The sequence below is a fragment of the Enoplosus armatus genome, chromosome 13 (genome assembly GCF_043641665.1).
Source record: "Enoplosus armatus isolate fEnoArm2 chromosome 13, fEnoArm2.hap1, whole genome shotgun sequence".
NCBI classification, from domain to species: domain Eukaryota; kingdom Metazoa; phylum Chordata; class Actinopteri; order Centrarchiformes; family Enoplosidae; genus Enoplosus; species Enoplosus armatus.
This window is the reverse complement of record NC_092192.1, coordinates 10,015,679-10,042,286: the sequence shown is the minus strand read 5'-3', so window position 1 is coordinate 10,042,286 and position 26,608 is coordinate 10,015,679. Positions and strand designations below refer to the sequence as shown.

General features: G+C 41.7%; 2 protein-coding genes across 2 annotated transcripts; one reads left to right on the top strand and one right to left on the bottom strand.

Annotated features, from left to right (window-relative positions):
* Positions 1–340: 340 nt before the first annotated feature.
* On the bottom strand, positions 341–14,550 carry LOC139294928 (proto-oncogene DBL). Its single transcript, XM_070916930.1, has 26 exons — positions 14,257–14,550; positions 12,181–12,315; positions 11,946–12,062; positions 11,481–11,630; positions 11,233–11,357; positions 10,931–11,045; positions 10,725–10,844; positions 10,141–10,332; positions 9,703–9,894; positions 9,444–9,624; positions 9,009–9,097; positions 7,982–8,082; positions 7,725–7,791; positions 7,276–7,391; positions 7,059–7,128; positions 6,869–6,961; positions 6,558–6,650; positions 5,920–6,045; positions 4,745–4,960; positions 4,558–4,650; positions 4,324–4,402; positions 4,110–4,146; positions 1,759–1,931; positions 1,056–1,171; positions 533–645; positions 341–422 (listed from the first exon to the last, which is right to left on the bottom strand). The coding sequence occupies exons 1-26, from the start codon at positions 14,305–14,307 to the stop codon at positions 341–343; spliced, it is 3,042 nt and encodes a 1,013-aa protein (XP_070773031.1). The 5' UTR covers positions 14,308–14,550.
* A 1,985-nt stretch (positions 14,551–16,535) lies between these two features.
* arr3a (arrestin 3a, retinal (X-arrestin)) lies at positions 16,536–24,698 on the top strand. Its single transcript, XM_070916875.1, has 16 exons — positions 16,536–16,546; positions 21,355–21,385; positions 21,550–21,610; positions 21,711–21,755; positions 21,876–22,066; positions 22,551–22,610; positions 22,735–22,811; positions 22,901–23,036; positions 23,181–23,265; positions 23,388–23,460; positions 23,553–23,690; positions 23,980–24,063; positions 24,161–24,184; positions 24,294–24,343; positions 24,490–24,509; positions 24,685–24,698. The coding sequence occupies exons 1-15, from the start codon at positions 16,536–16,538 to the stop codon at positions 24,492–24,494; spliced, it is 1,071 nt and encodes a 356-aa protein (XP_070772976.1). The 3' UTR covers positions 24,495–24,509; positions 24,685–24,698.
* Positions 24,699–26,608: the final 1,910 nt, after the last annotated feature.

The window sequence follows — 26,608 nt, the reverse complement described above, 5'->3', positions numbered from 1 at the left end:
TGAGGTCCCTCGTATGTGCTTTGCATTGTTACATTCTTCTGAGGTCCATTCTGTAGTTTACAGCTTTCTGAGGTGAATGTGTCACAGTAGTTTGAAGAGTAAAATACGATCAGATGAAGTTCTCAGGAGAGTCAGATGCCCCCTTTTGGTCAGGAAGTTGATGTGAGTCTGTGTGTGTGTGTGTGTGTGTGTGTGTGTGTGTGTGTGTGTGTGTGTGTGTGTGTGTGTGTGTGTGTGTGTGTGTGTGGAGGGGTATTCAGGGAGAGGGTGAGTCAAATAAGCGACTAAAACAGGAGGAGAGTGGACACAGGCGTCATCTATCCTCTATTCTGATTGGCTCTTAGCAGGTCTCTCCCAGAATCCTGTGCAGGTCCTCAGGTAGTACACGCCCTTCTTCGCCACGACTTATATTCCTCACCATCCTGTGATAACACACACACGTAAACACAACTCAGTGACAACATTAATTCTGTATTTTCACCTCCAGGTTTGTCTCAATTTTAAATTTTCAGAAACAGGTAGCCTGTTTTACCACATTCCTGACGTATCCTCATTCACTAGCTGGATGACATCGCCGCAGTTAAAGATGATGTCATCAGTGCTGGCCATGCTGCTCTCTATCATAACCCTGTACCTGCCCGCCACCTGGAACAGAAGACAGAAAAGTAAAACGTAGGAGAACAGTGCATTTCCGCATGTACAACAGACGTAAATCTACATCCATAGATAGAAAGATAGACGGATACATAGAGATATAGACAAAGTGCAGGTTCCACTGTAAACTGGCATTTATTTTACAAATTTAGGATTGAGTAAAAGCTCCTTAAGCAATGCAAGAGGACTTCGGACCCGGACGTCACACCACCCAGTTGAGGAAGGTGACACATCAGGAGACGAGAGCTCACCGGGGTTCAGGCAGGACCTGTATCCTAGGCAACTGATGGCCCATGTTGTGGTCTGTTAGCTATTATAGCTGCAAGGCTTACTATCCATAAGTTCCCCTAGATATAACAACAAATAATTCCTGCAATGCCATGACAGTAACAAAATCTCACCAGGGGGGCAGGCTGATCCTCCTCGTCTGAGTCTGATAAGTTCGAGAGGTCTGTAGCTGCACCCCAGTCCTCCAGGCCCTCACAGATCGCCACTGAGTGGGCAGGGGCTGGCCAAGCTGCAGGTGACAAGACAGCTGAGACAACTAAAAACTGTAGCGCTACACTTCTTAATCACTGATGTGTCACATGATATATGTGTCGCCACTGTGTGAAATGACACACGACAAAGTTGTTTTTCAGTTCATCCAGGGTGCTCATGAAAACTAGTAAAGTCTTCTTGAGTATATTAACTATAATCAGCTGACATTCTATGATAACACTTCCGCAATCCGCACTTCACTGGACGCTGGTTTGGAGTATGTGGAAAACTAATGACACTCTTCCACAACTCCAGATAAGAAGAGTTAGTCATTACCTTTTGTACCTTAAGTTTCATGTATTTTATTATGTTTTATGTATCTTATGTTTAACTCGGTGTGTGTCCTGTGTTTCCCCTTGCTGCAAGACACATTTCCCTTCAAGAACAATTTTTGTTTTAAGTATATAAATATAAGTTGAAAGTTGAGGGACATCACCTCTGGCCAAACAAAGACCACAAATAAAACGTTTTCATTCATTTCTCACACGGTAATTACTGGAAAGACATTTGCTGAATTTGTGTTTGTGTGTACTACTTTTGTTGTAATCTGTGTCAGCGACTCACTGCGTCGAGGCGAGTGAATCACGGGGTCGGAGTGGGCGGGGCTAGTGTGTATTGACTCCTCCTCTCGGAACCTGTGGGAGTAGCTTGTTGTCGAGGAGCTGTGAGGAACAGGGAGACACGCTGAGCAGCCTCCCACCGACGCTCCGCCCCACGACACACACATCTCTGATGCACTAAACCGCATCACCATGGGAACAAGACACGACCACAACAAAACAAAACGAACAACAACAACAACAACATCCACGGTGTCACAAAACGAGCTCATACCTCATCCACATTCTGTAAAATAATACAGCATTCCATTAAGTTCACGATCACATATATTTCAGCGTTTCAAAGGATGTTTGAGTTTGTCACACAAATATCAATTATATCAGAGATCGCTGCAATATATGGAAATATTATTTTAGGTACACAGTATTCACACAGTGTGGTTTAACCTGCTTTAAGTAGTAGATGGGTGGAGTTTGTCTCATATAGTCCAACGTATAGAAGGAAAATTAAGACAATCACACGTAAATATTTGCAAGTCACTATAAATCTGAATGAGTTAAAATCTACCCATCTGCTAAATAAAGACGGAACATTTGAATTACTTACAAACGCTTATATTATGTACACAAATGATTCAAAAAAGTGACAAACATTCACAGTATCTCATCCTCAATCTTAGTAAGAAACAAAAATCCCACAAGATAATCTCTGGTCATGATTATCCCATGCTCAGATACTTTGACAACTGAACTGTGAGTCTCTGTGAATGCATCTACTTAAAGTAGAAGGCTGCCATTATTACATATTGTCAACAAACCCCGTGAAAAGACCAAAGCCAACAATGTGCTCTCAGTGCTTTCTGACTTCACTAGGCCGAAGCCCATTGGTCCCTTCTCAAGATTTACATCTTTAAAAATGTTACAAATATACAGTTCAAGTTTTCAAAAAGGCTCTAATTTCCTGAAACAGCTGGACACTGTAGTTTTTGGCAAACATTTCTCAAACAGGAGGAAAAAGTGCATTTGTTGGCTATTCTAGATTAATACACATTTGGTGCACTAGTGTTTTCAGCAGCAGCACCGTGTATGTGGGATTGATTAAGAATAATGAAGGAACATGGCACCCAGTGCAACAGTGTGGCTCATTGATGTGTATTGTATTGATGTGGTGAATTGTTTTTCGACAATGGAGGTTGTTGGCACAGAGGAATAAGCTTTATCAGGCTTTGGCTACACAAACAATACTTAGTAGGATCAATTGATTATTGGTTTTGATCTTTTCATTTAATTTGTGGAAAAAGCAAAAAACTGAATATTGTCAGCCTTGTGCTTTTAAGTCTTTGAAGAATCACCATGATATTCAAATATTTGACCCCAAAAAAGTATGAGCCAATGTTGATAATTTTCCTGAATAATGAGTCGACAACAAGTTGCTTATTGTGAAAGCTCAGAAGATTCAGCCAATCATCCAATTCATAACATGCTGGCATGCTATCAGTAAACACAACAACGGTATCTCCTACAAAACCTCGACACCTGGGAAAGCTCCATTATTGACACTGTCCTTGAGAACCAGTACTTTCAGTGACTAACAAGCATCAGAGCATTAAGATCTTCTAATAGTGTTCCAACAATTTTCACTGGCTTACACTTTAGTTAGGAGATATCTCTTAAGAAACACACAACTCATGTCTTTGCTCATTTAGTCACCCTGTGATGTTTAAATGCTTGCTTAACCCCAGGATCAATAACATAACTGCCAAACACACTTACTGTTTAAGCAGCCTGGCAAGATGTTAATGCAGTGGTTTTCATTCATGGTCAACAGCTCTTTAAACCAACTAATCAGGGACTGTTCACCAGGTGAATGTAGGTAACTAGCGGGTGGTGCTGAACTTAGGTAGTTCAATGTACAGCTCTCTCCATGGTGCTGAAATTCAGCTGCTTGGAGTTTCAGCGCCACGTGAGGTGTTAAAACCGTTTGCAGGACTTGTCGATGCAGTCATGAATACCAGTTCTCAAGGGTAATGACAAAGGTGCTAATGCATCACATAAACACACACACTGCACACATACAAACTCATTCAATAACATCCTGTGTGTACAGACAATCATGATACTTTGCTATAAAAAATATCAAGACAGAGTGGGATGTGGGTGACACTGAGGGGTTATTTCAGGAATCAAATTTCCATCATTAACTGTATAGGTGACAGAAACCTTCTACTTAATGTATCAAAATCAATTTCGGAATTGAGACTTTATTAAAGGTGGGCGACCCACTCCCACCACCACACATCAGGAGGTCATGAACGGACACGGAGGATGATAGGGAAGTCATGCAGAGACAGTCACCTGTCAGAGAGAAGGCTGTCTGAAAGTGGAGCCTCGTCTGAGAAAAGGACAAAGACAGATGGCTAAAATTTAGGGAAATCGAATCATCACAACAAACTGGATTATACCCCAAGACACTCACACAAAAATTTCACTTTAAAAACTAAGCAAAATAATATATCTATGGTTCTATATTGAGAGACGTAAACAAGTGAATTATAGCAGTAACAGAAACCTTGACGCAGTCTCTGCTGGTTGGTGAGAATTTTCCGAATCTCTGTCAGCCAGGCAACTTTGATGTCCAAAGTGGGAGCCTAGACAAAACAAGCACACACACACACACACACACACACACACACGCACACACACACACACAGCATAACACAAGAGAGGTGTGTGAGTGAACGAGCTGACAGTGCAGATACTGAAACTCTCTGAGATAGAAAAAAGAAAGCAGAAGATCACATACCTGAACTATGTACACTACTTCTCTGCCACTGTACCAGATTTCAAATTTCTTCACATCTCCTTTCACATTTTCTGTGATTCCCACTGCACTCATCTACAGAAAGAGAGAGAAGTCATTACATTTCACTGTCATCCTTCACTGTTACTGTTACTGCAGCTAACAAAGGGAGCATGCTATATATTGTTACTCTGAGGCAGGATTTGAAGCTGTAGAAGGGCGTCCTCTCGTGAGGGTCCTCATCTCTGCGCTTGCAGAACAGCAGGGCGTGGTCGTAGAGGAAGAGATGTCTCTGCATGGGTTTGAACCTGGCCAGCTCCTTCATTCGCACCGCTGCCCTCTTATGGCTGATCCACACGCTGAAGCCTCCCTGCATCACCACTCGGCCCAGCTGGCCGAGGTCACCCTGGGACAGAAAGACAGACAGACAGACAGAGAAGACAGTAATGGAGATGAACTGCATCAACAAGTGAGACATCGATCACATGATAGCAATGTTTAAGATGCTCGTAGTAGTTGCACACAAAACACATTACACGGACTATATTTATCAACATGAATAGGAAACTGTGATTCATTCTCCTTCACCCAACACCATTGGTTTACAATGTAATTCATGAATTCAAGACTATAATTCAGCCTATGAGGGATTACACAGTGTGGTTATTTGCAACCACTGCAAGCCTGTGATGCACTTTGTATATATTGAGTTTATGCAAACTCGTAGAAATCACATAAAGCAAAAACAGTGCTAAAGAGAAGATGAGATAAGATAACATAACATAACATATACTTTATTTGGGGCCATAATGATACAGATGAAGAATTTTGCAACTATCTCCAAATTAAAAATAAGTAACATCATAATATTTGGACTTTTGCTGATAGTAAATATTTTGAGGCAAATAGTGGGAATATTATTTACATTTAACTTTCTATTTTCTGAACAGACCAAACCAAAAACTGCCTTAGTGAATGACATTTTAACGAATGTTCCTTCAGTTCAATGTCAGCACAGCAAATACCAAATAGCCAGTTAACTGGAATTTTTCCAAGAGCTTAAAATGTTTGAGTTTTAATAGTTAATTTATGCCTGATATTGTAAAAAATTGGAGTCAATGGGAAATAAAATAATTCATATTAAATGAGAAAATCATAAATGGGACAGAAAAAACACTTACAACTTATTTTTTATCCATCCCCTTTGTCTACCAGACATACACTATCACTATCTGTGCTGTGTCAGAGCAGACAAAGCGATGAAAGCTTGTGCTTTATATTAAAGCACAATGATATGTCATAAATCTGCCATCCAGTGACATGATGGTCCACTCTGTCTTATTTATTGCCTTGACTGGTTGGTACCTGATATCCAGTGATGGCTATCTGATGCATGGAGTCGTTGACAGACTTCAGCAGCTCCAGCATGGAGTCCAGAGCCTCCTGGAGCTCACAGCGGTATCGCTCCTCCGTACAGTACTTCAGCAGCTCCTGAACAAGGGAAGAGACACAGCCTGACAGGTCAATGTTTTTCCAGTTTATCTTATCTAGTCTGCTTTGATGTCTGCCTGCATGAATGTCCGGATAAGTGGCGACAATTTGTCTCTGTGCCTGTTTAAGATGTCTATCTGTGTCCACATGAGTGTTCCTATCTCTCTGCCATCGTCTCTTTGTCCATTCATAAATCTGAAAGCAATATTTATTTTTTCTAAACAAAACCCATTACAGTGCAGACTGACCTGACCACATATTTTTAGCCACACTAGCGGGTCGGCTGGTTACTCCACCACTCTGATCCAGACTGAAATATCTCAACAACTATATGGGATGGATGAACTTAGTTCCCCTTTTTTTGTCAGGATTTTCTGAAATGATGGACACGTAATCTCAAAACAATTTGCCTTCATGATGGCTGCAACTAAATCATTTTAGACGTGCATGTCATCGTGTGAGCTGCGTTTCTACAGGACTCTCCATCACTGAGTGGCTCAGATGTAGAGAACCTTGAGTAGCAGCTGGTACTTGGTGAGGCGTTGGACTGGTTTCAGGAGGTAAGAGTCCAGACCCAGCTTGTGGTCCAGCTTCTTCTGGCACTCCTGGAGAGAGAGAGAGAGAGAGAGAGAGAGAGAGAGAGAGAGAGAGAGAGAGAGATCCATTTTAGATTTTGCTGTCTATAATGCACATGGTATAATTGGAAAACCATGATTCTGTTCTGCTTTACAAGCAAATATCTTAAGATTATGTCTGCTATCAACTCTAATCCAAATGACTTTCATTCCATCAATATGAAACAATGAGCGGAGGATGTAACTACCTGGAAGAAGGGCGAATCAGAGCACTGTCTCCATAGCAACTCAGAGCGAGGCTTGTTTTGGCAGTAACGTTCATACACCTGGAACTTCTCTTTCTGCTCACACACACACACACACACACACGTACACTTAGATATGTCATGTCATATCAATTCACGCAAAGTTCCCATGTTTCTCCTCATGTTTCCTCACCCGCTGCAGGAAGGACGACCCCACCCTCTCTGGTGTCTCCAGGCAACCCTGCAGATCTTGGAGGAAGATCCTGAATGGAGAATCCAAGAGGAAAATGAAAAGAAATCGGATTGGTGTGAAAAGAGGGAGAGACAAGGACAACTCTGGGACAGCTTGTGAGCTCAGCGAGTGTGTGTGTGTGTGTGTGTGTGTGTGTGTGTGTGTGTGTGTGTCTTGCCTGCTGTGGAACTGGTAAATCTCTGGCATGTTGCCAAACAGAACGTCCTTCTGGCTGCGTAGAGCTGAAGGAAGAAGATTAGACATGGATGGATCCTCCATTTCTGCCCTGTAGCCCTGATGAAGTGTAGAGGGGAGGAGAGGAGAGAAAAAGGAGGAAAAAAGAGAGGAGAAAGAAGAGGAAAAAGGAGAGAAGGGATGAGAAAGGATCAGAGAGGGGAGGAGGCAAGAAATTTTGTCCAGACATTCATGGTCATGGAGAGGAGAGAGGAGAAGAGAGAGGGTTGGAGAGGGGAGGAGAAAGGAGAGGAGAGCAAATAAAATAAACAGGACAGGAAAACCAAGTATACGGGAAATACAAAATATCAAAATCGTAGATTCAAATTCAGCCGTATTTCTTCTTCTGCCCTCATCTGTCGCTCTGCACTGTAAAGCTAAAAACAAACTCACCAGAAGGACGGAGAGCAGCTCGTCCACATAGATCCTCTCTGTAGCGATCAGTTCCTTCATAATGTGGCTGGAGAGAGTGAGAAGGAGAGAAAAATAGACAAAAACTGAATGCAAAGCAAAAGAAAAGTTTTAAAGCTCCTGTGCACACTGTGACCTTGGCTGTACAGCTGTAGACTAATACACTAACAGTGCAAGATTAGAGTCCCAGGTCAAGCTTTAGGTCAGGGACCATGAGTGACAGGTAAAAGATTGCATACCGTGTGACCTGCTCTGGATTGTCTTCTGCCTCTGAATCTGTTTCTGGGGTGGGGCCATACAGACAGCTGCGGTTGCCTTGGAAATCATGCATGACCTCGATCTGACAAGACACACATGAAACAAGTACCTCAGTTTGGAGCCTTGGACACATTTGTAAAACAAGTTCTGGCATATTTTAATCAATAATATCCTGCTGCTGCATCATGATGTTGTGTTGTGTTATCCTCATAAATAAAAAGAATACACAAACGTCAGCTGATGATCATTTGTCTCTAAAATGTCTTTTTAGCTAAAACATTATTACAAAATATTAGCAGTGACGTGACTAAATAAATGTAATGATTGTAAAATACCTTTCAAGAGAGGACTTTCAAGGACAATACACTCTCTCACACACACACACTCAACTCAACAATATATCTATATAGCAGTTTAAACACAATACATTTGATCCAAAGTCCCTCACAACACAGACAGAAAAACAAGAGTCTACAGCCATGTTAGCGACGCTGTGAGGCTGCACTCTGCACAGTGGTATGCTAACATGGTCACAATGAAAATGCTAACATGATGTTTAGGGTTTAGCAGGTATGTTTAGCCATGTTAACGTCCATCATCTTAGTTCAGCATGGTAGCATGCTAACATTTGCTAATTAATGTTGTTAGTTTCTTATTGGACATATGGAAATTTTGACCTGATGGTGGCACTAGATGAAAATTTCTCTAAAGTTATTACAATTCATCCTGAGGGGGATATTAATGTGTGTACCACATCTCAAGACAATCCATTCAATAGTTTGCTGAGACATTTCACTCAAAACCACAAAAGTGAACCTCATGGTGGAGCTACAGGAAAAGTGCAAGGATCACCAACGTCACTAGGGTTCATCGTCTGGGGACCATGAAGGTCTGGACAAAATTTCCTGGCAATCCGTCTTACAGTTGTTGAGATATTTCAGTCTGGACTGACTGACATTGCCATCCCTAGAGCCAGACGGCTAGAGTGACTAAGAAAAAAACACACACCTTGCGTTGGCTGTTGTTCTTCCTCGCGGCTCTCTTGCCAGGAAGCAGGTCAAAGGAGAACTTGGAGTTCAGGACGTTAAAGTCTACACCTGTGGCGAGAGAATCACACATACACACAAATACAACAGGTGATGAGAGAGCACAGAGGAAATACAGACAAAAGACGGCATTAGAACAAGAGATGGTGCTAAATGTCAAGTGCCATCAGGAGGGAGTACAGGCAAGAGGAGACGTGAGACCGAGGCTTGTAAGGAGTGAGAGATAACTGTGTCATAATAACATCCTATCCAACAACAGATAGTGAACAGTGATCTAAACCATGAAAACAGCTAGTGATTTAACATCAGAATTTTTATAAAATTCTTAAAGCACATGAAACTGCACTGAAAATTATTCTTATTAAAAGTAAAGAGGATGTGAAGAGAAGGGTCGTACCATGTTTTGGGGAGAAGAGGGGGGACTTGCAGCGCTGCGAGGTCTGGTCGGGTTCAGGCCTTGGGGCCACCAGCTGAATTGGTCTGACCTGTACATCCGCCAACTTCCTCAAACACTGCTCTCTGTTTCTGATCATGGACTGCACCGACTTCAGCTTCTCTGTCACCATTAAAATCTGGGACTAGAGAGAAAGAAAGTGTAAAGATGTTGAGGTGAGTTGTGGGTCATCAGTGTGTCTGTGTCTGTAGCCGTGGGTTACCTGCAGCAGTGGGGTGAGTATGGCTTCGAACTCCAGGCTCAGAGTGTCCTGGTTGTTTTTCAATGCGGACGGCGCCCTCTCCTGGTGACAGCTCAGGTACTGCAGTGCCTGCTGAGCTCCCTCTCTGGTTTGGAACCTGTCCACCATTTGACTCGCCAGAAGATAGGCGCCCTCGTCACACCACCGGAGGGCCTGCACACACACAAACACAGCACACAACACGAGAAAACACGTGTTTTAAGGCACAATACACAGATTTTTACCTTTGAAAGAAAAGACACAAACAAAACAATAACTGTTTTTGAGGAGCACAAATGTAACATGGGGAACAGACAGATACAGTTTTCACACCTGCATTGGTCTGCAACTGGTCTTTAACATTTTTATATCAAAACGAACATACAGGTTACACTGCTAAGCAAAATTATTTTTCTTTACCCCTTCAAGCCGGAGCAGCAGGTCTCGTGCTCGAGTGAGCGAGGCCCGCTTGGTGCGTATGGCAGTAGTGATGACATCACAGTGATGTCGCAGCTCATTGCAACGCTGGACGATGAGCGCCAGGGCGTAGTGGTGGTTGGCGGCCAACTGGTGGCCGTGCAGGATCACCACCTGGGCACGAGCCATCTCCTCCTGATCCACAAACACACACAGCAAGGGTTTGGTTCCTAAATGACACCATTTCATTTACACCTCGTCTCATATTAACATTGATTAGATTGATTTTAACTGATTTTTATTTGGGCTTCATGTTCCCACACATCCAAAGGTTGCTGTTTCTGTAGGGGGAGCTGTTACTCCACTGCAAACAGACCTACACCTTCCAGAGTTACTAGCAGTGACAGAAGGTGATGTTTAAAATGCTGTAACACCTTTCATTAAATGTCTCTTCACGGTTACACTGACCATCATCAGACAGTCTGACCTCTGACCTTCATCAGACACAAAACATGTTATTAGTGCATTTTGTTCTGTTCAGTCGCTTCCTCTCAGACTGTGATCGTGTGCCTTGTTGTGTTTGTGACCTGAGCGTTTGCGTCCAGTGTCTCCAGGTCTCTCAGTAGTTGTTCTGTCTGAACCACGGTGGTTCCCACAAAGGCAATGTCCTTCTCCTGGTCAGTGAGCCTCTCCAGCACCTCGTCCATCTACACACACACACAGAGTTAATCATCACCGCAGTGTAACACAGACTCGGGGATAACATGACTTAGACAGACACCAGTCATCACACCTGCTGGAAACTCATTTCGTAGTGCAGCAGCTGGAGGTACTGCTGCATCTTCAGGTGGTGTTTCTCAAAGAAGCCGTCAAACGCCTCCTCCATGTCTCTGAGCTGGGCCAGGAGCCTACAACACACGTGACACACAGACTTTCACGCAAGCCGCTTTGGTCAAATAAAGGTTTAATAAGATGTTAGCTTCAAACTGAGAATATATATATACATGTCTTTTAAATCATCTCATCTATCCATCCTTCTTACGATACTATTTCTATCAAATGAATTTCTCTACAGAAGATGTCTGAACGCTGCACCTCTGCACAGTGTCCATGTCTGCTCTTATGTCCCTCTCCTCCTCTACATCTCTCTTAGAGGCCTTGACAGTTTCCAGGTTCGACAGCAGCAGGCGTCCTTCCTTCAGCACGTTCCGGATATCGTCCTGACAAGCAACGTGACAAACAACAAGAAAAGACCAATGAAATCATGAAACCAGAAAGAGAAATACAAATACAAAAGCTGCCGGACACAGATAGAAGAAAGGCAGAGAAGAGCCAACCGCAACCTTCATCTGTCGGTATCGGTGTGTGTGCGAGTGCAGCAGGAACTCGATGGCGTTAGCATCATCTGGAAGTTCGGTCTCGGACAGCTCTGATCCAAAGCCCTGCAGCAGCTGGGCAATCTCCTTCACTGTCACCGCAAAGGTCTCAATGGCCTGCAGACACATTTCCACACATACAAGAAAGGACACATAAACCAATTTTCTAAGTCATGTGGGTGTTCAGTAGTTTTAGCTAAATTAATAATTACAAAAGCTAGAATAAGGCCTTATACTGACATCGTGGATCACAGTTCTTTATGGAAGATGCTGCCTGGTTGTTGTTAAGTTAGTTAGTTTCATTTCTTGTGTTGTTTACTTCTCAGTTCCAAAGACCATTGTGAAGAGTGCAGCTTGTGTTAGCATAGCTTCTTTACATTCACCAGCAACATGCTATGCTGTGGTGGACTGGCTAGCATCAGAAGTGCATACCGTGCGGAGGACGATCCAGTCACTTTGGCAATACTCCACTTTCGCAGTGAAGTCTGATGTCAGGTGGTTTTCATCGATGTAGCGCAGCAGGTCACCGACTGAGCGCAGCATCACCACCTACAAACACAGAGGGAAATAATGGACAGGAAGACAGTGAGTAGTGTAAAGCAGAGACAGGACTGTGCAGCATCCGATTGCTAAATATATATTTTTACACGTTTACACCTTTTCTCACCGGCATCTTTAACAGGAAGTCATCCTGGCTGAAGCGAAAGCCCAGGTCAGTGCTTGAAGATGGACTGGGGGTGGTGCTTAGCAAGCCCGTGGGCCGGAGCACCAACACCAAATGCAGATTGCCTGGAAATGAGGTCTGAAAGAGGATGAAGTGTATTATCTCATTTGTTTACTCAACCTCGTAACATGATTAGATTAGATCAGATCATTAGATACTTAGAAGTGAATCGTGGTCTGGAGCAGAGGACAAAGGAGGAGAGGAGAGGTAATAGCGTTTAAAACTGCATAAAGCCACAACAGTAAATCAATCTTGGATAGCAACTTAAACCAACTCCGCTCCGACTACTGAGGATTTCAGACTGAGGGCTGCTGTGATGTGGTTATTTCTGTTTGCCTCACAATGTGGTGGACTGGGTTTTGTGGATTTATCCTCCACCACATCCCTGCTGGTTCAGGGCAGAGGAGTCCAGAGAGGAGTCGGACCGTCAGTCACAGCTGTTGACGGCTGCGAGTTGTTAGCCGTGCAGTCTAGCAAAGCTCAACACAGCATCAGCATCTCTCAGTGTCAATCTGGGGAGTCTGTCGGTCTCTACAACACTTCGGCAGCAGCTCCTCCGACTGTCACTCTCCTCTTCCTCATCTTGCATGCCCTCAGTTTCTCTGTACAAACATAGCTGTCATTATTTCTGTTAACACGTCAGAAAGTTACAGGGTCACCGCAAGCTTGAATTGGTCAAAATCCATCTCTGACTCATTTCCTGTGTGGCGTCTGCTATGTTATGGTTCTCCGTTTCTTGATGATTCTTGTTTGTTTGTGTCTTTATGTCTCTGTGTTTTTTCCCTGGAGCAGATCATTTCTCTGATTAACATATTTTCAACTAGAGATGCAGCAAATACTCGCTGAAACACACTGCTGTGTTTGTTTAAAACTCAAATCTGTGTACTGTTTAAGCACAGTGGCACGAGGATTGAAAGCCAGTGGTGTTGCCTTATTACTTCCAGTTTGGACAAGTGACTACAACAAGACTAATGACCACTAATCAAGTGGTCTACCAATTGTGATGACTCTTTCTTCACCTGCTTGCCATCTTTATCCTCGTCTCCTATCTGCTATATTCACCCCATATTTTCTCAGTGTTTGCACAGATCTACTGGCCTCCAAAGACATTTACACTTCATATAAACCTCTTCCACTCTATATCAACCGATAGACCTGGCAGGGAAAGTGTACTGCTTTCACATTATTGTCAACTCTAATGTCATCTGATAAAACAAACAAAACTGAACTGTCTCCTCTGAGGCTGGTAAGTCTGTTATCCACTCGCAGAAACAAGGCTACAGGTATTTTAGCACAGATGGGCTTCTTCTCTGACAGCAGCAAAGGAAACAGCTTTCTGAGTTCAGGTGTGTTGTAGTCATCACAGCTAGACCTTTAAACCAGAAGCTGCTGACCTCAGACCAAATACACACAGCTTTCTCTCCCATTCACCTGCATTTCTACAGAAGCCTTTTGTACGAAAAAAATAAAAAACGACCCTACGTAAATAATCATCTAAGTCATCCAAATGACCCTGGATATTCACTCAAATAGCAGCCATGATGGATGTTATTGGATTATTGCAGACTTGTCATAACATCTGCATTCCACACCTGCATTTAGACTTGTGGGCATCAGCTCAAATCTGTTACATAAAGCTGCACAAGTTGAAGACAGTTACAGACTGCAGTACCAGAGCTGATAGAGCCGCTGGCTGTTCTGCACCTGCAGTTGCAATCCAAACAAACACAAACACACACTTACACACACACACATAACACGTTTGTCATTGGCCTGTCCTGTCCCCGACACAGACTCTTAACAATGACCTGCCGTCTGAATCTGACCAGGCTGTTAACCGAGAGGCATATTAAGTATCTAATGCAGTTTGCAGTGTACTGAGAGCACATCCCAACACTGTGTCGCAGTACTGAACTGTCTTAAGAACAGCTCGTCTCTCTCTGTGCTCCTCTCTCTGCTGCAGTATCCTCGCCGCCCCGTTTGAAGCCTCCCACCTCCCCACCTCCCGGCGGAGCTTACCGCGGCCCGGCGCAGACGGGGGAACCCCCACATCGGGTTGGACTCGGCCATGGCTTTCTGCGCTTCCCCTCTCCCCTGTTCTCCCCGGGCCCGGGAAGTCTGCAGCGGGACGTGGTGCCGGGAGCGAGCAGCCGCAGCGATGGCACGGTAACCTCCTCTGCAGTGACCGGGCGGGCCGAGCGGCGCGCTGAGTGCGCACCTCAGCAGAGGCTCTGGAGCAGGAAGATGATGATGGGGTGTGTTTCACTTACCTGACGTCAAAGCCTAAATAAGTTTGCACGCTGCACTGCTGCGCTGCACACGTACCCATCTTATTATCGGCGCAAACTCTAAACGATGATTGAATTATTTAGCCTGTTGTGACCGAGCGAGATTTTAGGAGAATAACTACTGTGTCTCACCCCGCTGCAATATTATGAAAAATAAGTTGCCTCCACGTTTCTGAACTTGAAGAGGACTTTTTTTGCAGATAAGCTTTCGACATCTATGAAGCACTGGTAGGAATTAAAAAAAGAGAGAGTGTTGATTCATTTCCATTGGATCCACTAGATGGCGCTTGAAACTCGTGAGTGTAAACTTCTGGATCACCTTGAGACACAAACAGTCTGCATGGTCCGATTAGGGGGGGCCCATTGAGAAGGCCCCACTCACCTCCCACTCTGTGCCCATTAAGTATAACCTGTCACCTCCAGGTTCCCATCAAATACAGACAGCATACTATAAAAACAGATTCATTATTATGCTTAGAGACCAGCACCCTGGATTAAAACTACTTGGAACCAGGTTTTATGTGTGTAAACTAGCTTGGGGTAACTTGATTAAAGCCCCTGAAAACTTGACACTAGACATGACTATATAAGCAACAATCAATTTTAACTTGACTAATCTGCTTGATCAGGACTGTGTGGGCGGTTTTATAAGATTTGATGTCACAGTAACAGCATCACATTCTGATTCATGTGTTGCTAAATTGTGATTGGTGCTTGGAAGTAGGCGACATCACATTTTTCCAGCTGAGACCCGCCCACTTACATCCAGTGAGAAGAGCACAGACAAAAAAAAAAAAAGAAGAAGAAAAGAAACAAGTGTAACAACCAAAGTGTTCATGTAGGACCCCGTCACTCACAGGAAGCTGATTGAGAAAATAAATTCAGGGTCTTTAAACACAACTTTGGGAATATGGACCACATGAGCACACACTAAAATAATTAAGGCCATCTTCAAGTTCAAGGCCCCAAGATAAGTTAATAATGAATCCAATCCAATAAACTGTCCGAAAGTAAGTCCAAAACACCAGTAACATGGGTAGAACAGGAAACAGAAGAGAGGGAAACACACAGACTAAATACAGAAACCAGGTGGGGATAAGGAGGGGCAGCAGAAACTAATCAGGGCAGGTGAAGACAATCACACAGGAGGGAAACACAAAAAGGCAGGAAGTGAAGTAGAGGAGGAGAGGAGAGTAAAGTAACAAAATAAAACGGGAAACATGAAACATAAATGACGGAACTAAACACACAGGAAGTACTGTGACAATGTGATGTTGTCTTGTTTACGTACATCTATACTCACCTAGCTTCACGTCATGGACCTCACCATCATATTGACGTGCATCGTCTCATCTCACTCTGCACTAATCCATAGGTAACTGATAACGCTGGTTGTGCCCTTTGGCTGACACTCCTCACGAGACACTTATTAGTGTGTTTGGCCTCCATTGTTTGGTCTTAAAAAGGCTCAGCCACCCACACATTGAGAATGCTTGAATGTTTAAATTGATATAGGAAAATAATGTTTTTTTTGTTTTTTTTAAAGAAAAGAATACATCCATGTTAATACTCTGCATTTCAACCTGAGTGAACCACAACAATATTTATGTGTGGGCTATTTCAGTAAGTAGTCTCACTCTCTCTAACTCACTGCCCTTTTCAACCCAATTAGTTATTTAGATAAAGTTCAACATCTATTACATTACAGTTCAATGTTTGTTTGTTTTTGTCTCTTTCTGTTATCCGTCTTCTTCTTCTTCTTTTCTCCCCTAATATCAGTTTCAGTCAAAGCAAACTAATACAGCCAACACTGTGGGTTTTACACATGTATTGCCACTATTTGTATTTCATTCTGTGTGTATCAAAGGCTAAAATCTGTCCCCCTCTCTTTTCATTGTTGTTGTTTAAAAAGGAGTGTGATTGTCACTCGGTCATGTGTTCAACTGGGAGATCCGCCTCAGAGGGAATCACACTGTCACGTTGTGTTTAGGTTGGTGATCAAAAGGCTGAATGCCAGGGAAGCCACACTTTTCCTGGAAGCAAACTGCACGGCAGACGAAACAGTGATTAGTATGGAGGCAATGTGACCTTTTCTAATAAAACCTGAGCCTACTACATACGTTTAACTTTCCCAGATATAGGCGAGGTTAAGCACGACGTTGCAAAGTTTATACAACCATGGAAATGCTTAGTTGAATAACCTCTTCCACTTGAAGCTTTAGTTTCCCATTGGAAAAATAAAGCATCAGTCAAATTAAAACAACCTGAGCAATGATAAAGCTATCACATAACCCCTTCACCTGCACAGCCTCGATATTTTGATTTGAGTGAACTAACACCTCAGCTAAGCCAAGGATCTTACAGTGACCCTTTGCCTTGTGGGGCGTGGTGGTGGCCTGGAGGTCACCCTGCTGGCTGGATAACAACTAATTCCTTTTGTCACATTATCTCCCCTTTAGCCAGATTGTAATAATGCATAAGAATGACCTTAAATTATCTTTTTAAAAGTGATCATGTAGTGGTCTCTAAATTATAATAGTAATGGTGTGCTAATCTGCCATTCTAGTAAAGAATATTCAACTATCTGAACCATTTTATTGTCAACAATCCCCTTAACCTGGCCCTTATGTGCTGTTTCTTCGAAGTTGAATAAAATATTCAGCACTAAACTATTTATATAAATATCAGTTGGGAAACAGTCAGATTTGGTATCTGAGTAAACTTGGTTATCTTGACTGGGATTTAAAGTTACATTTTGCAGATTTGAACTTTCAACATGAGCTTGTTATAACGGACCTGTTGAAGGATTCGAGGGGTTTCACAGGTCAAAAGGGACTCTGGTGATTCTGCCTAATCTCTGGCACGTTACTGAGACGCTGTTGAATAAGACAGCTTACTCTGACGTTGCCGTCGATGCTCCCATCATCCACGGCGTAATGGGACTAGGAGTCCTTAATCTTCTGAGATCAGACAGACTGGAATCCTGAGAATCTCCACACCTAAAAATATTATAGCCCCTTTATTTTTACTGTACTGTACTGTACTGTACTTTATTTTATAATATTGTTAAACAGTTTATTTCAAATAGTCCATCAGATTTATCGGTTACTTGAAATAAATATTCTTAATATTCTTTAACTTAAAGGAAGTTCAAGTTAAGCTTTTGTTTACTTTTGTCTCTTTGACCAAATACATGTCCTTTTCTCACCTGTTGGTGGGAGAAATGTGTCTTAAGTTTGCTAGTTTTTAACCTTTGCCTCTGTGAGCCTTCATGGGCAACACTGAGAAAGTATAACAAGCAATAAGGAATGATTCTTTAGAAGCTCGTCCTCAATTAACAACACTCTTTGTTTAAAGCTCACAGATAGATCAGGCTAATAATAGCAGGCTAAAGGCTATTATTAAACACAAGTCAACCAACAGCAAACCTCATGTAATGACACATCCTGGCCTTTTTGACAAATACATTCACAATGAGCCCTCTCAGAGAAAGTAACCCTGATTTTAAAAAAAGGCCTAAAACTTTGTGACCCTGATTTATTCTGAATTAAAGGAGACTTGATTGCTTGGTTTTTGCGAGAGAGGATTATCGGCCTACTACTACCACAGCCATGTGGCGACTGTGTGGTTGTATGTCTGTCCCTGTGATTTAACTGGCTGGTATTATTAAACCCTTTGTAGTCCAAAAAAAGCTATTCGCTGATTGCTTAACTGGATTATGAAGCAGGCAACCACAACAATAATGAACTGGTTAAGCCCAAGTGATGCGCAGACAGAGGCTGCACGTATAAAAAGGGACTGGGGACTGTTGAGGACTGCACTCTCCACTGACACACTCTACCAAGCTCCCAGACAACTGAGAAGAGGTAAGACTTCTTCATCTTCATGCATGGATGGAAAGATGGATGAATATAGTGGTGATACCAATGATGAAATACAGCTGCTAACTTTCACTTGGAGAAAGATGCATGATTTTATGTTTTTAATAGCTGATGAGGGGTAAAACTACATAAGCTCATACTTCAATCAATTATTATAATATACATGTTTGTGCCAGAAACTTTAAGCTGAAATCAGAGCGTTATGTTACGATGTTACACCTTGGAGTTAAGTGGGAATAGTAGTAGTCATCCTTGTTTAATTACACGGTACAGTCTTTTACAGGTCATTTTAAAGCCTGCAATTTCTCTAAATGGGAGTTGCAAAACATTTCTACAACATGACATGTTTATGAGAAAGATGAGTGATGCATACTTCATGCTTAATACTCGTGGCAATGTACCAGGCTGACCATAAGGGGTCAAAGTACAGCTGCAGTAGATTAAAGCAGCCTAAATTATTGATGGTTTGCAGCTGAATGTGCTGATCTCCCAGAATTCCTCTTGTTAAGCTGTACAGACAAGTGCAGGCAGATATTAGTTTAATTAATAAACAATGCTAATGATTAATATTTAGTTTTCTGTGGTTTTCACAGTGTGAAATACTGATACAAGACACAGTCCCTCAGCTCACTTAATGGAGAGATGTGACATCAAGTTCACTATTTGATCGATTATCGGCAGCCAATAAGCAGCATTAATTGTGCTAATTTGAGCAATAATAATAACAGAACATTGATCCATCACTGTGTTAAATGTAAAATATAATATATATATTAAGTGTTGAATATCATAGTACTTGATAGTTTCAGCAAAGTGGTTGCAAGAATCCAAGAAATGATGATTTAGTTCATGAATATTTAGATTAGCTGCCAAGCAGTCACGGTGTGTGTGTGTGTGTGTGTATATATATATATTTCACATCAATTAGCCAATCAAGTGAGGAATGCACCTGTGCTGTACCTCTCCGTGGTCCTGAAATGCACAAACAGTCCTTGTTCATGGATCCACACAGTTGGTTTGGATTCCTTCTGGACTAAACAGTTGCAGTTACTCACCACAGCAGCCTCAACGCCTAAAAGTTTCAAAACAGGTCAATCCAGAGGAAACATGAGGAAAACACCTTTTTATCTTTTAGCTATACTCTGTATTCATTCTGCCCTGACTTTGTGATCCCCAATCCTAGGATGGTTGATTGACTGATTGCTTCAGTACCCAGATACCTAATTTTATAAACACAGTCACTAACCTTTGGAAACATTTACTAAACAGTTTTCCAGTTACATTCACACAGAGCTGTTTTTTTTCTGCACAATGTTCAATTTGGCTTCAAGTTGAGGCAGGACAACTATATGTAATGGAAAAAAATAACAATTAAGCGTTCACTTAATAAGTTACAAAGCTTTTCATTGTAAATCTTTTGTAGAAGTCACAAGTGAATGAGACCAAACAGTCTCGGGGCAGCAGGTGACACCTGAGAGTAAATTAAGAAATTAGCAAAACCCTTTTCATGGCAAATATTTAATGAACACCAATTAAACAAATGCTTACAGATCGCTTGACCTTTCTGTAATAATCCTTATTACAGAGCTATAGAGGGCTACTGTTAGGACTTAGTGTCTCATTAAGTCCAGGAATACTGCAGCAAATTACTGAATGGCTTTTATCCATTTAACTGTCCTTGAATAGTCACACACAGGCAGCAGCTTTGGCACTGCTGTTACGTTTGAGGGGAACACAATGTGACATAATCGTGTGTGTGCCATGTAAATCTGGCCCAATGTTTGGTGCAAGGCTGTCGGACGGGGGCCAGTTAGTAGGTACAGAATAAAGGATAACAGCCCAGGAGCCCTAACACTGATGGTGTAATCTTATCGCACAGGATTAACCTTCAGTGCCTTCAAAACAAAACATCACTCCGGCTGAGCTGACAGTTGGTGAAGGATCAATGTCTTAATCCAACATCTGACCGATACTGTGACCTCCTAATAACCCGAAGTCTTCTTTTTTCTTTTCCTCCGACAGAACACTCCTACAGATCCTCCAGAGATGGCAAAGTAAGTGTTGTTTACTTTTTTAATTTCCTTTCTGTCCCCCAAAAGTACCTCTCTTACTTCAACCTGAATTCTGCTCAGGAACTGACAAATCAAAGCTCAAGAAAAGATAAAGAGGCCTTATTATGCAGCTATTCACAATGCAGCCTCACAAAAATAATAATCACCGGTTATCATTATTGGAGAGATTAGTCCTTTTTGCTAAAAATAACTGAAAAGAGCTGAAACGCTGACATTAAAACCTGTAATCACTTTTAAAACTGTACTACCTTAGAGTTGCATGGGGTCAGCCAACTCCTAAAAGTGACAAGTAGTTTTACTAGTATTTATTTCAGGTTTGTGAGGGTTTAGTCGGCGTTGGTTCAAATGTGCTCTCAGACAGTAACACGGATAATGAGCTATTTGGGAACCCTGCCTCATAATTTGTAGCTCCCTCACCTGGGCCAGCCTTTCAATCCGGGCACGATGAGGTAAAGCGGCTCCACACTTAGCTGCTCCTAACTGGATAAAAGGGAATAAGGGATTACTGGCCCTTCTGCTGTTTGTAAAGGAACCTACTTTACCTCCAGAGTCTAAAACGAATCATTATTTTATCTGGTTAATCCAGACAGTAACTCTGGATGCACTCTTATTTACATTCACAAGCCACTTACTATGGTTGCTACACTATTACAAATGTATAGTTCTGCAACTATATTCAACTTTTCACATATAAAACTTAGTGTCTTCGCTTCTGACTGTTTGGAGAAGTGATTTATGTTGCAGAAGGATGGTAAAGGGAGACATTTAGGAAGCAAAGAGTGAAAGGAAATATATATTTTTTCTCTTGGGACAGGATAAGGGCTCACAAATCAGACACAAATAGTCTTAAAGTGGCGTTTCTCTTCCTTTTTTCAGGGTTTTCAAGAAGACCAGTGGAAACGGAGGGGTAAGTCTACATTTGTTGATTTGTCTTGAGTTCTTCTCTTGTTTTGATTTGTGTGGTGACAGATGTGTGTGTCAGTGAAAAATCAGTGACACATACTTGGATACAGATTTAGTGTCAACAGGGTCTGAAGCACTCAACTATTTTCCGTTTCTCCTGTCTGACAGCTGACCCTCTACCTGGGAAAGAGAGACTATGTGGACCACGTGTCCCAAGTGGATCAAGTTGGTACGTTCCTTCTTCAGTGTGTGTGTGTGTGTGTGTGTGTGTGTGCAGCTGCGTAGTGAGGATGGTAAATATAATACTGTCTGCTATGTTACCTTTACAGATGGTGTTGTAAAGCTGGACCCAGCTGATTTTGGAGACAGAAAAGGTAAATTTATAAATCATAAAAAGTTCCATGTTTTCAGTCACATTTTCAAAGCTGAGTCGAGTCATTTGGAGACGTAAGAGCTCACAGTGAAGTAATGAATCTGCTGTTATGTGTTCACAGTGTTTGTGCAGCTGGCGTGTGCCTTCCGTTATGGCAGCGATGACTTGGATGTGATGGGCCTGTGCTTCAGGAAGGACATCTGGATCCAGCACGTCCAGATCTACCCCGAGAGCCACAAGCCCACCCTGAGCGCCATGCACGAGACCCTGCTCAAGAAGGCTGGAGACAACGCACACGCTTTCAGTTTCGAAGTATGGCAACATGTCCAGATACAAGCTTAAAAACATTTTTACGTTTTATTGTTATTATTTCACCAAATAAGACAAAACATTTCTATGGAATATTATGTTGTACCCTTCTGATACTGACTGTTAAAAAGCTCAAACTTGACCCCATAAAGTTGCTTGATATACAGAGAGGTTCACAGCAGATTACTTAAACTGCTTGTCTGATATATTCTTCTTTTAAAGGGGAATTAAATTGGTGTGAAATAGGTCACTGTTTCTATATAATCCACTTCAAGCATTCACATGACAACTTGACGATTTTTTTTAAGTCATAAGAATTTTGGGACCTAAAACTGAGGCTTTTTGCCAGAAAAGGTTAATAAACAAGTCTGAACTCCTTTTTAGTGGTTTGAATGCAATCTCTTAAAAGATGCTTTATTTAGTTTTATATAAGCAGATAAAAACAACTCTTCCGTTTAGTTGTAAATGTTCTTCTTTGTCTCTCTAGATCCCCAACAACCTGCCATGCTCAGTCTCTCTGCAGCCTGGGCCAGATGACAAGGGGAAGGTAAACCTCATGCTGATCTTCAGACACCATTCCCCTCTCCGTATCCCCATGCCTTCAGTGTGCAAGCAAGTGTGTTCATTGTTGCCACTGTTCATTGTTAAAGCTGCTAATGTTTTATCTGCAGGCTTGTGGTGTCGACTTTGAGATCAAAACTTACCTTGCCAAGGAAAAGAGCAACCCTGACGAGAAGATTGAAAAGAAGTGAGTGCGATTTCATCTTTCCGCTGTTGGCCTTCCTGTTCTGTCTGACTGACATATTCTCTACTCTATCTGCTCATTCTGCCCAACAGGGACACTGCTCGCCTTATCATCCGTAAAATCCAGTACGCCCCCTCTCAGATTGGCAGCGGGCCCAAGGCCGAACTCTGCAAAAGCTTCATGATGTCCGACAAGCCCGTTCATCTAGAAGCCTCAATGGACAAAGATGTACAGTAGCAAAACTTCATTATTGAAAATGTTTTTTTAACTACATTTCTCTGCTATCCTAAATGTTTGTCAGAGCGAGTTTGACTGCAGACTGTAGTTTTCATTCCCCACCATTAACTGGTCGTTTCCTGGTTTTGACCACAGCTCTACCTCCACGGCGAGGTGATCCCAATCAAAATCAAAATCAACAATGAGAGCAACAAAACAGTCAAGAAATTCAAAATCACCGGTGGGTACCTCTGATAACAGAAATGCTTTTATATAGATTTAAAACAACTGTTACTGAGAGCACAACACAATTATTTAGTCTCACTCTCTCTTTCTTTATTTCTGCCTCCATCTCCCTCACAGTGGAACAAACCACAGACATTGTCCTCTACTCAGCAGACAAATACACCAAGATGGTTCTTAACCAGGAGTTTGGGTACGTGGACAGAAAAATTAGTAAAGTACTGAGTAAATATCAAGCATGCAGTATGTTTATGTTTGATTTTGCTTGTGTTTTATCCTCCACAGAGAGACAGTGGAGCCCAATGGCACCTACGAGAATACTCTGAGCATCACACCCCTGCTGTCTGAAAACAAGGAGAAGAGGGGTCTGTCGCTGGACGGACGACTGAAGGATGAGGACACCAACTTGGCCTCCACCACTATGTAAGTGCACAAACAGCAGCAAACGGGACTAAAGTAGGATTTACATGTAGTTCATTTGATTATTTCAACAAACTTCATACAATCAGGAACTTGAGCTAAGACCAAAGCAGTTCTCGTTTCTGACAGCTTTGCATGCGATGCATTCAATCTGTAGTTTTACATTCACAATAGCTTTTCTTTCATGTCACTCTGTGTCCATAATGTCTTATAATAGTTTTTAAAAGGAATGTAAGGTTAATGAATTAAACCTTCTAATCCCTCAAATCCTTGTAATTCCTCTTCTCTACAGGCTGCGACAGGGTGTAGAAAAGGAGGTGTTGGGAATCCTGGTTTCTTACAAGATTAAAATTAACCTCATGGTAGCCGGAGGAGGGTAAGTATCTGTTCCTGTTTAAGCAAGGAAACTTAATTAAAATTTAAAAAATTTAATTAACTAAAAAACTTACAATGTCCGTCTTGTCTTCATGTAGCCTGCTGGGCGGCCTCACTGCCAGGTGAGTGGGGGGGGGTTTATTTATGATCATATCATAGCCTATACAGCCAATTAGCAGTGATCACCAATCACCTGAATTATTCTGATTGGTTGGTTTGTTTTCTCTTAAGTGATGTCACAGTGGAGCTGCCATTGTCGCTCATGCACGCCAAGCCTGAAGGTAACACGCACAATCAAGTGTCCAATTTGTCTCTACACTATCTCACTGATATCAGTGCGCCTCACAATTTATATTCTGCCTTTTCTAATGATTTATTATGCTACTATTTTCTTCTTCCACATCAACCTCCTTTCCAAATTCAGCAGAGTAAAGACTGCACATCAGCGTAAGTACACTCACATTATTTTTGGTGCCTAGAAATCACATGGTTGAGATTTATTGTACAAGTTAGCAAGTACCGAGTGCAATTCAGACATTTGTTTTAGGTATTTTGTCATAAGGTGATAATATTCAGCCTTTTTTTTATTAATATATATGTATTTAATGTTCTTCTCTTACAGTGTCTTGAAAGAAAACTCCCCCATAGTCAAGGTGAGGTTCATACACATGTACATAGTTCAGTAAAGTCTGCTCTATTGTGATGTCTTATACAGCATAATGTTGAAAGAATTTCGGGTGATGTACACACGCTTTATGTGTTGTAAACGTCTCTTTGTGTTTGCTTCTTTCCAGAGAGGATGTTACCCTGGACGTTGAGAGGAAACCCACAGAAAGACAGGAAGACGAGGGGAAGTGACACAAAAGCAAACAAGAAGAAAGATGCGACTGGTGTAATGAAACCAAATAACAATAACCGAACAACTGAAGAGAATGAGCTTTTCAACACACCAGGGATACACGTGCAGATGTAACATCAGTCCCCTCACAGCTTTTGTCTTTCTTGTTTTTTGTTGTTTGATCAATGTCATTTATCTGTAGAAGGGAGTATTTAGATTGCAAGATAGTACCCAAAGTTTAGAGACCAAAGACTTGTAGAACCACACACATACATGTACAAAATGTCGCCACCCTTCAGTGTATGAGTGGGGGAACATAGGAAATCACTTTGAAGCCCATAAAAACCACTGTGCTTTGGACTACAGTGATACACTCATCTATTACTTTGAATGGCACTTTTTTTTTCTTTCTGTGAAATGTACCAGATGATGTTTTTGACGTCAAGTCAGAAAACCCAAATTACAATAAATGATTGTAAAAACAGAATTGTTGTGGTGTTTTCATTAATGGACCAGCACATTGTGCTGAAAGGACAGCTTTTAGTAGGATGTTAGTGGCAACACTGCTCTCATTCACTTGTCTGGTTATCACTTAATTTTACTGCCCACACAATACAGGGTAACGTTTTGTAATTATGGTGCAATTTGTTAGTATATGTTCAAATAAAGCCTGGGAATGATATTAAAATAACCTTTACATGAATTAAAGGGCACAGTAATTCACACCCACACACACTAATTCCTACAGCTTATCATATATTCATAAGAATATCCACAATGAGACACATGTGGCCATGAATGATGGTCCATTAATGAACCCAGACTGCATTGTTTTCATCTGACAAATAAGAGACATGACTTTATCGTCGTTATTCAGAAATTTAAAAAAAGACTTTTGGAAAGGATATATTATATCATTTCATAATAATTTGCTATCATAAAACGTCAGTAGAGCATACTGAAGAAAGACAAGTGATTATCACACAATTGCTGGAAACAGGGAGGGTAGAGGCCGGTGTAAAAAGTATATTATTATATATAAGTGTGGAGGGCAGAAGAAAATAAATGGCTACTTGGTTTTATGAGTGCCACTGGACTATTTACAGGGAGGCATATATGATTTTATTGACTCTACAACATTTAGGAATGGATCATGTTGGAATAGAGGGGAAATGAGGGTGAAGATAAACTTGCTAAAAATGCATTAAACAAAAATGATAATATTTTAAAAAGTAGTTTGTGAGATCAGATGCAAAAGCAGTAATTCATCGGGTAATAATGACATCTTGGCAGGAAATCTGGAATAACGACACTAAGGATAGAGATCATTATAAAATTCAAAAGTCCAGAAGCAATAGAGGTTTTTCTAGGTTAAGATTAGGACACACAGGACTAAATTCTACTTTATACATCATGAAAAAGAGTCAGATAAATGTGAAACTTGTAACTGTAAAGAAACTGTTGAGCATGTGCTGATGGGTTGTAAGAGGTTCAATGTAGAAAGGGAAGATTGAAAGGCAGAGTGGTAGATATGGGAAGGGAGTTAAAAGGTTTAAGGTCTTTATTTAGATATTGACATTAAACACGGTTGATTTGATTGAGCGTAACCTCTTTATAAAGAACTCTTTGGTTTGTTTGAAAAGTTTTTTATGTTTAAGTCATGATGTTACACACTCCGGTGTGTGTAAGGTGGCGGCATGCACCTTAA

Coding starts and splice junctions, on each gene's coding strand:
- LOC139294928 (XM_070916930.1), bottom strand. CDS start 14,307: ATGGCCGAGTCCAACCCGATGTGGGGGTTCCCCCGTCTGCGCCGGGCC. Junction 11,046..11,232: donor GACATGGACACTGTGCAGAG/GTGCAGCGTTCA, acceptor CGTGTGTTGTAG/GCTCCTGGCCCAGCTCAGAG. Junction 8,083..9,008: donor AGAACAACAGCCAACGCAAG/GTGTGTGTTTTT, acceptor GTGTCTTGTCAG/ATCGAGGTCATGCATGATTT.
- arr3a (XM_070916875.1), top strand. Junction 22,611..22,734: donor GGCCAGATGACAAGGGGAAG/GTAAACCTCATG, acceptor TTTTATCTGCAG/GCTTGTGGTGTCGACTTTGA. Junction 23,266..23,387: donor CAAGAAATTCAAAATCACCG/GTGGGTACCTCT, acceptor TCTCCCTCACAG/TGGAACAAACCACAGACATT.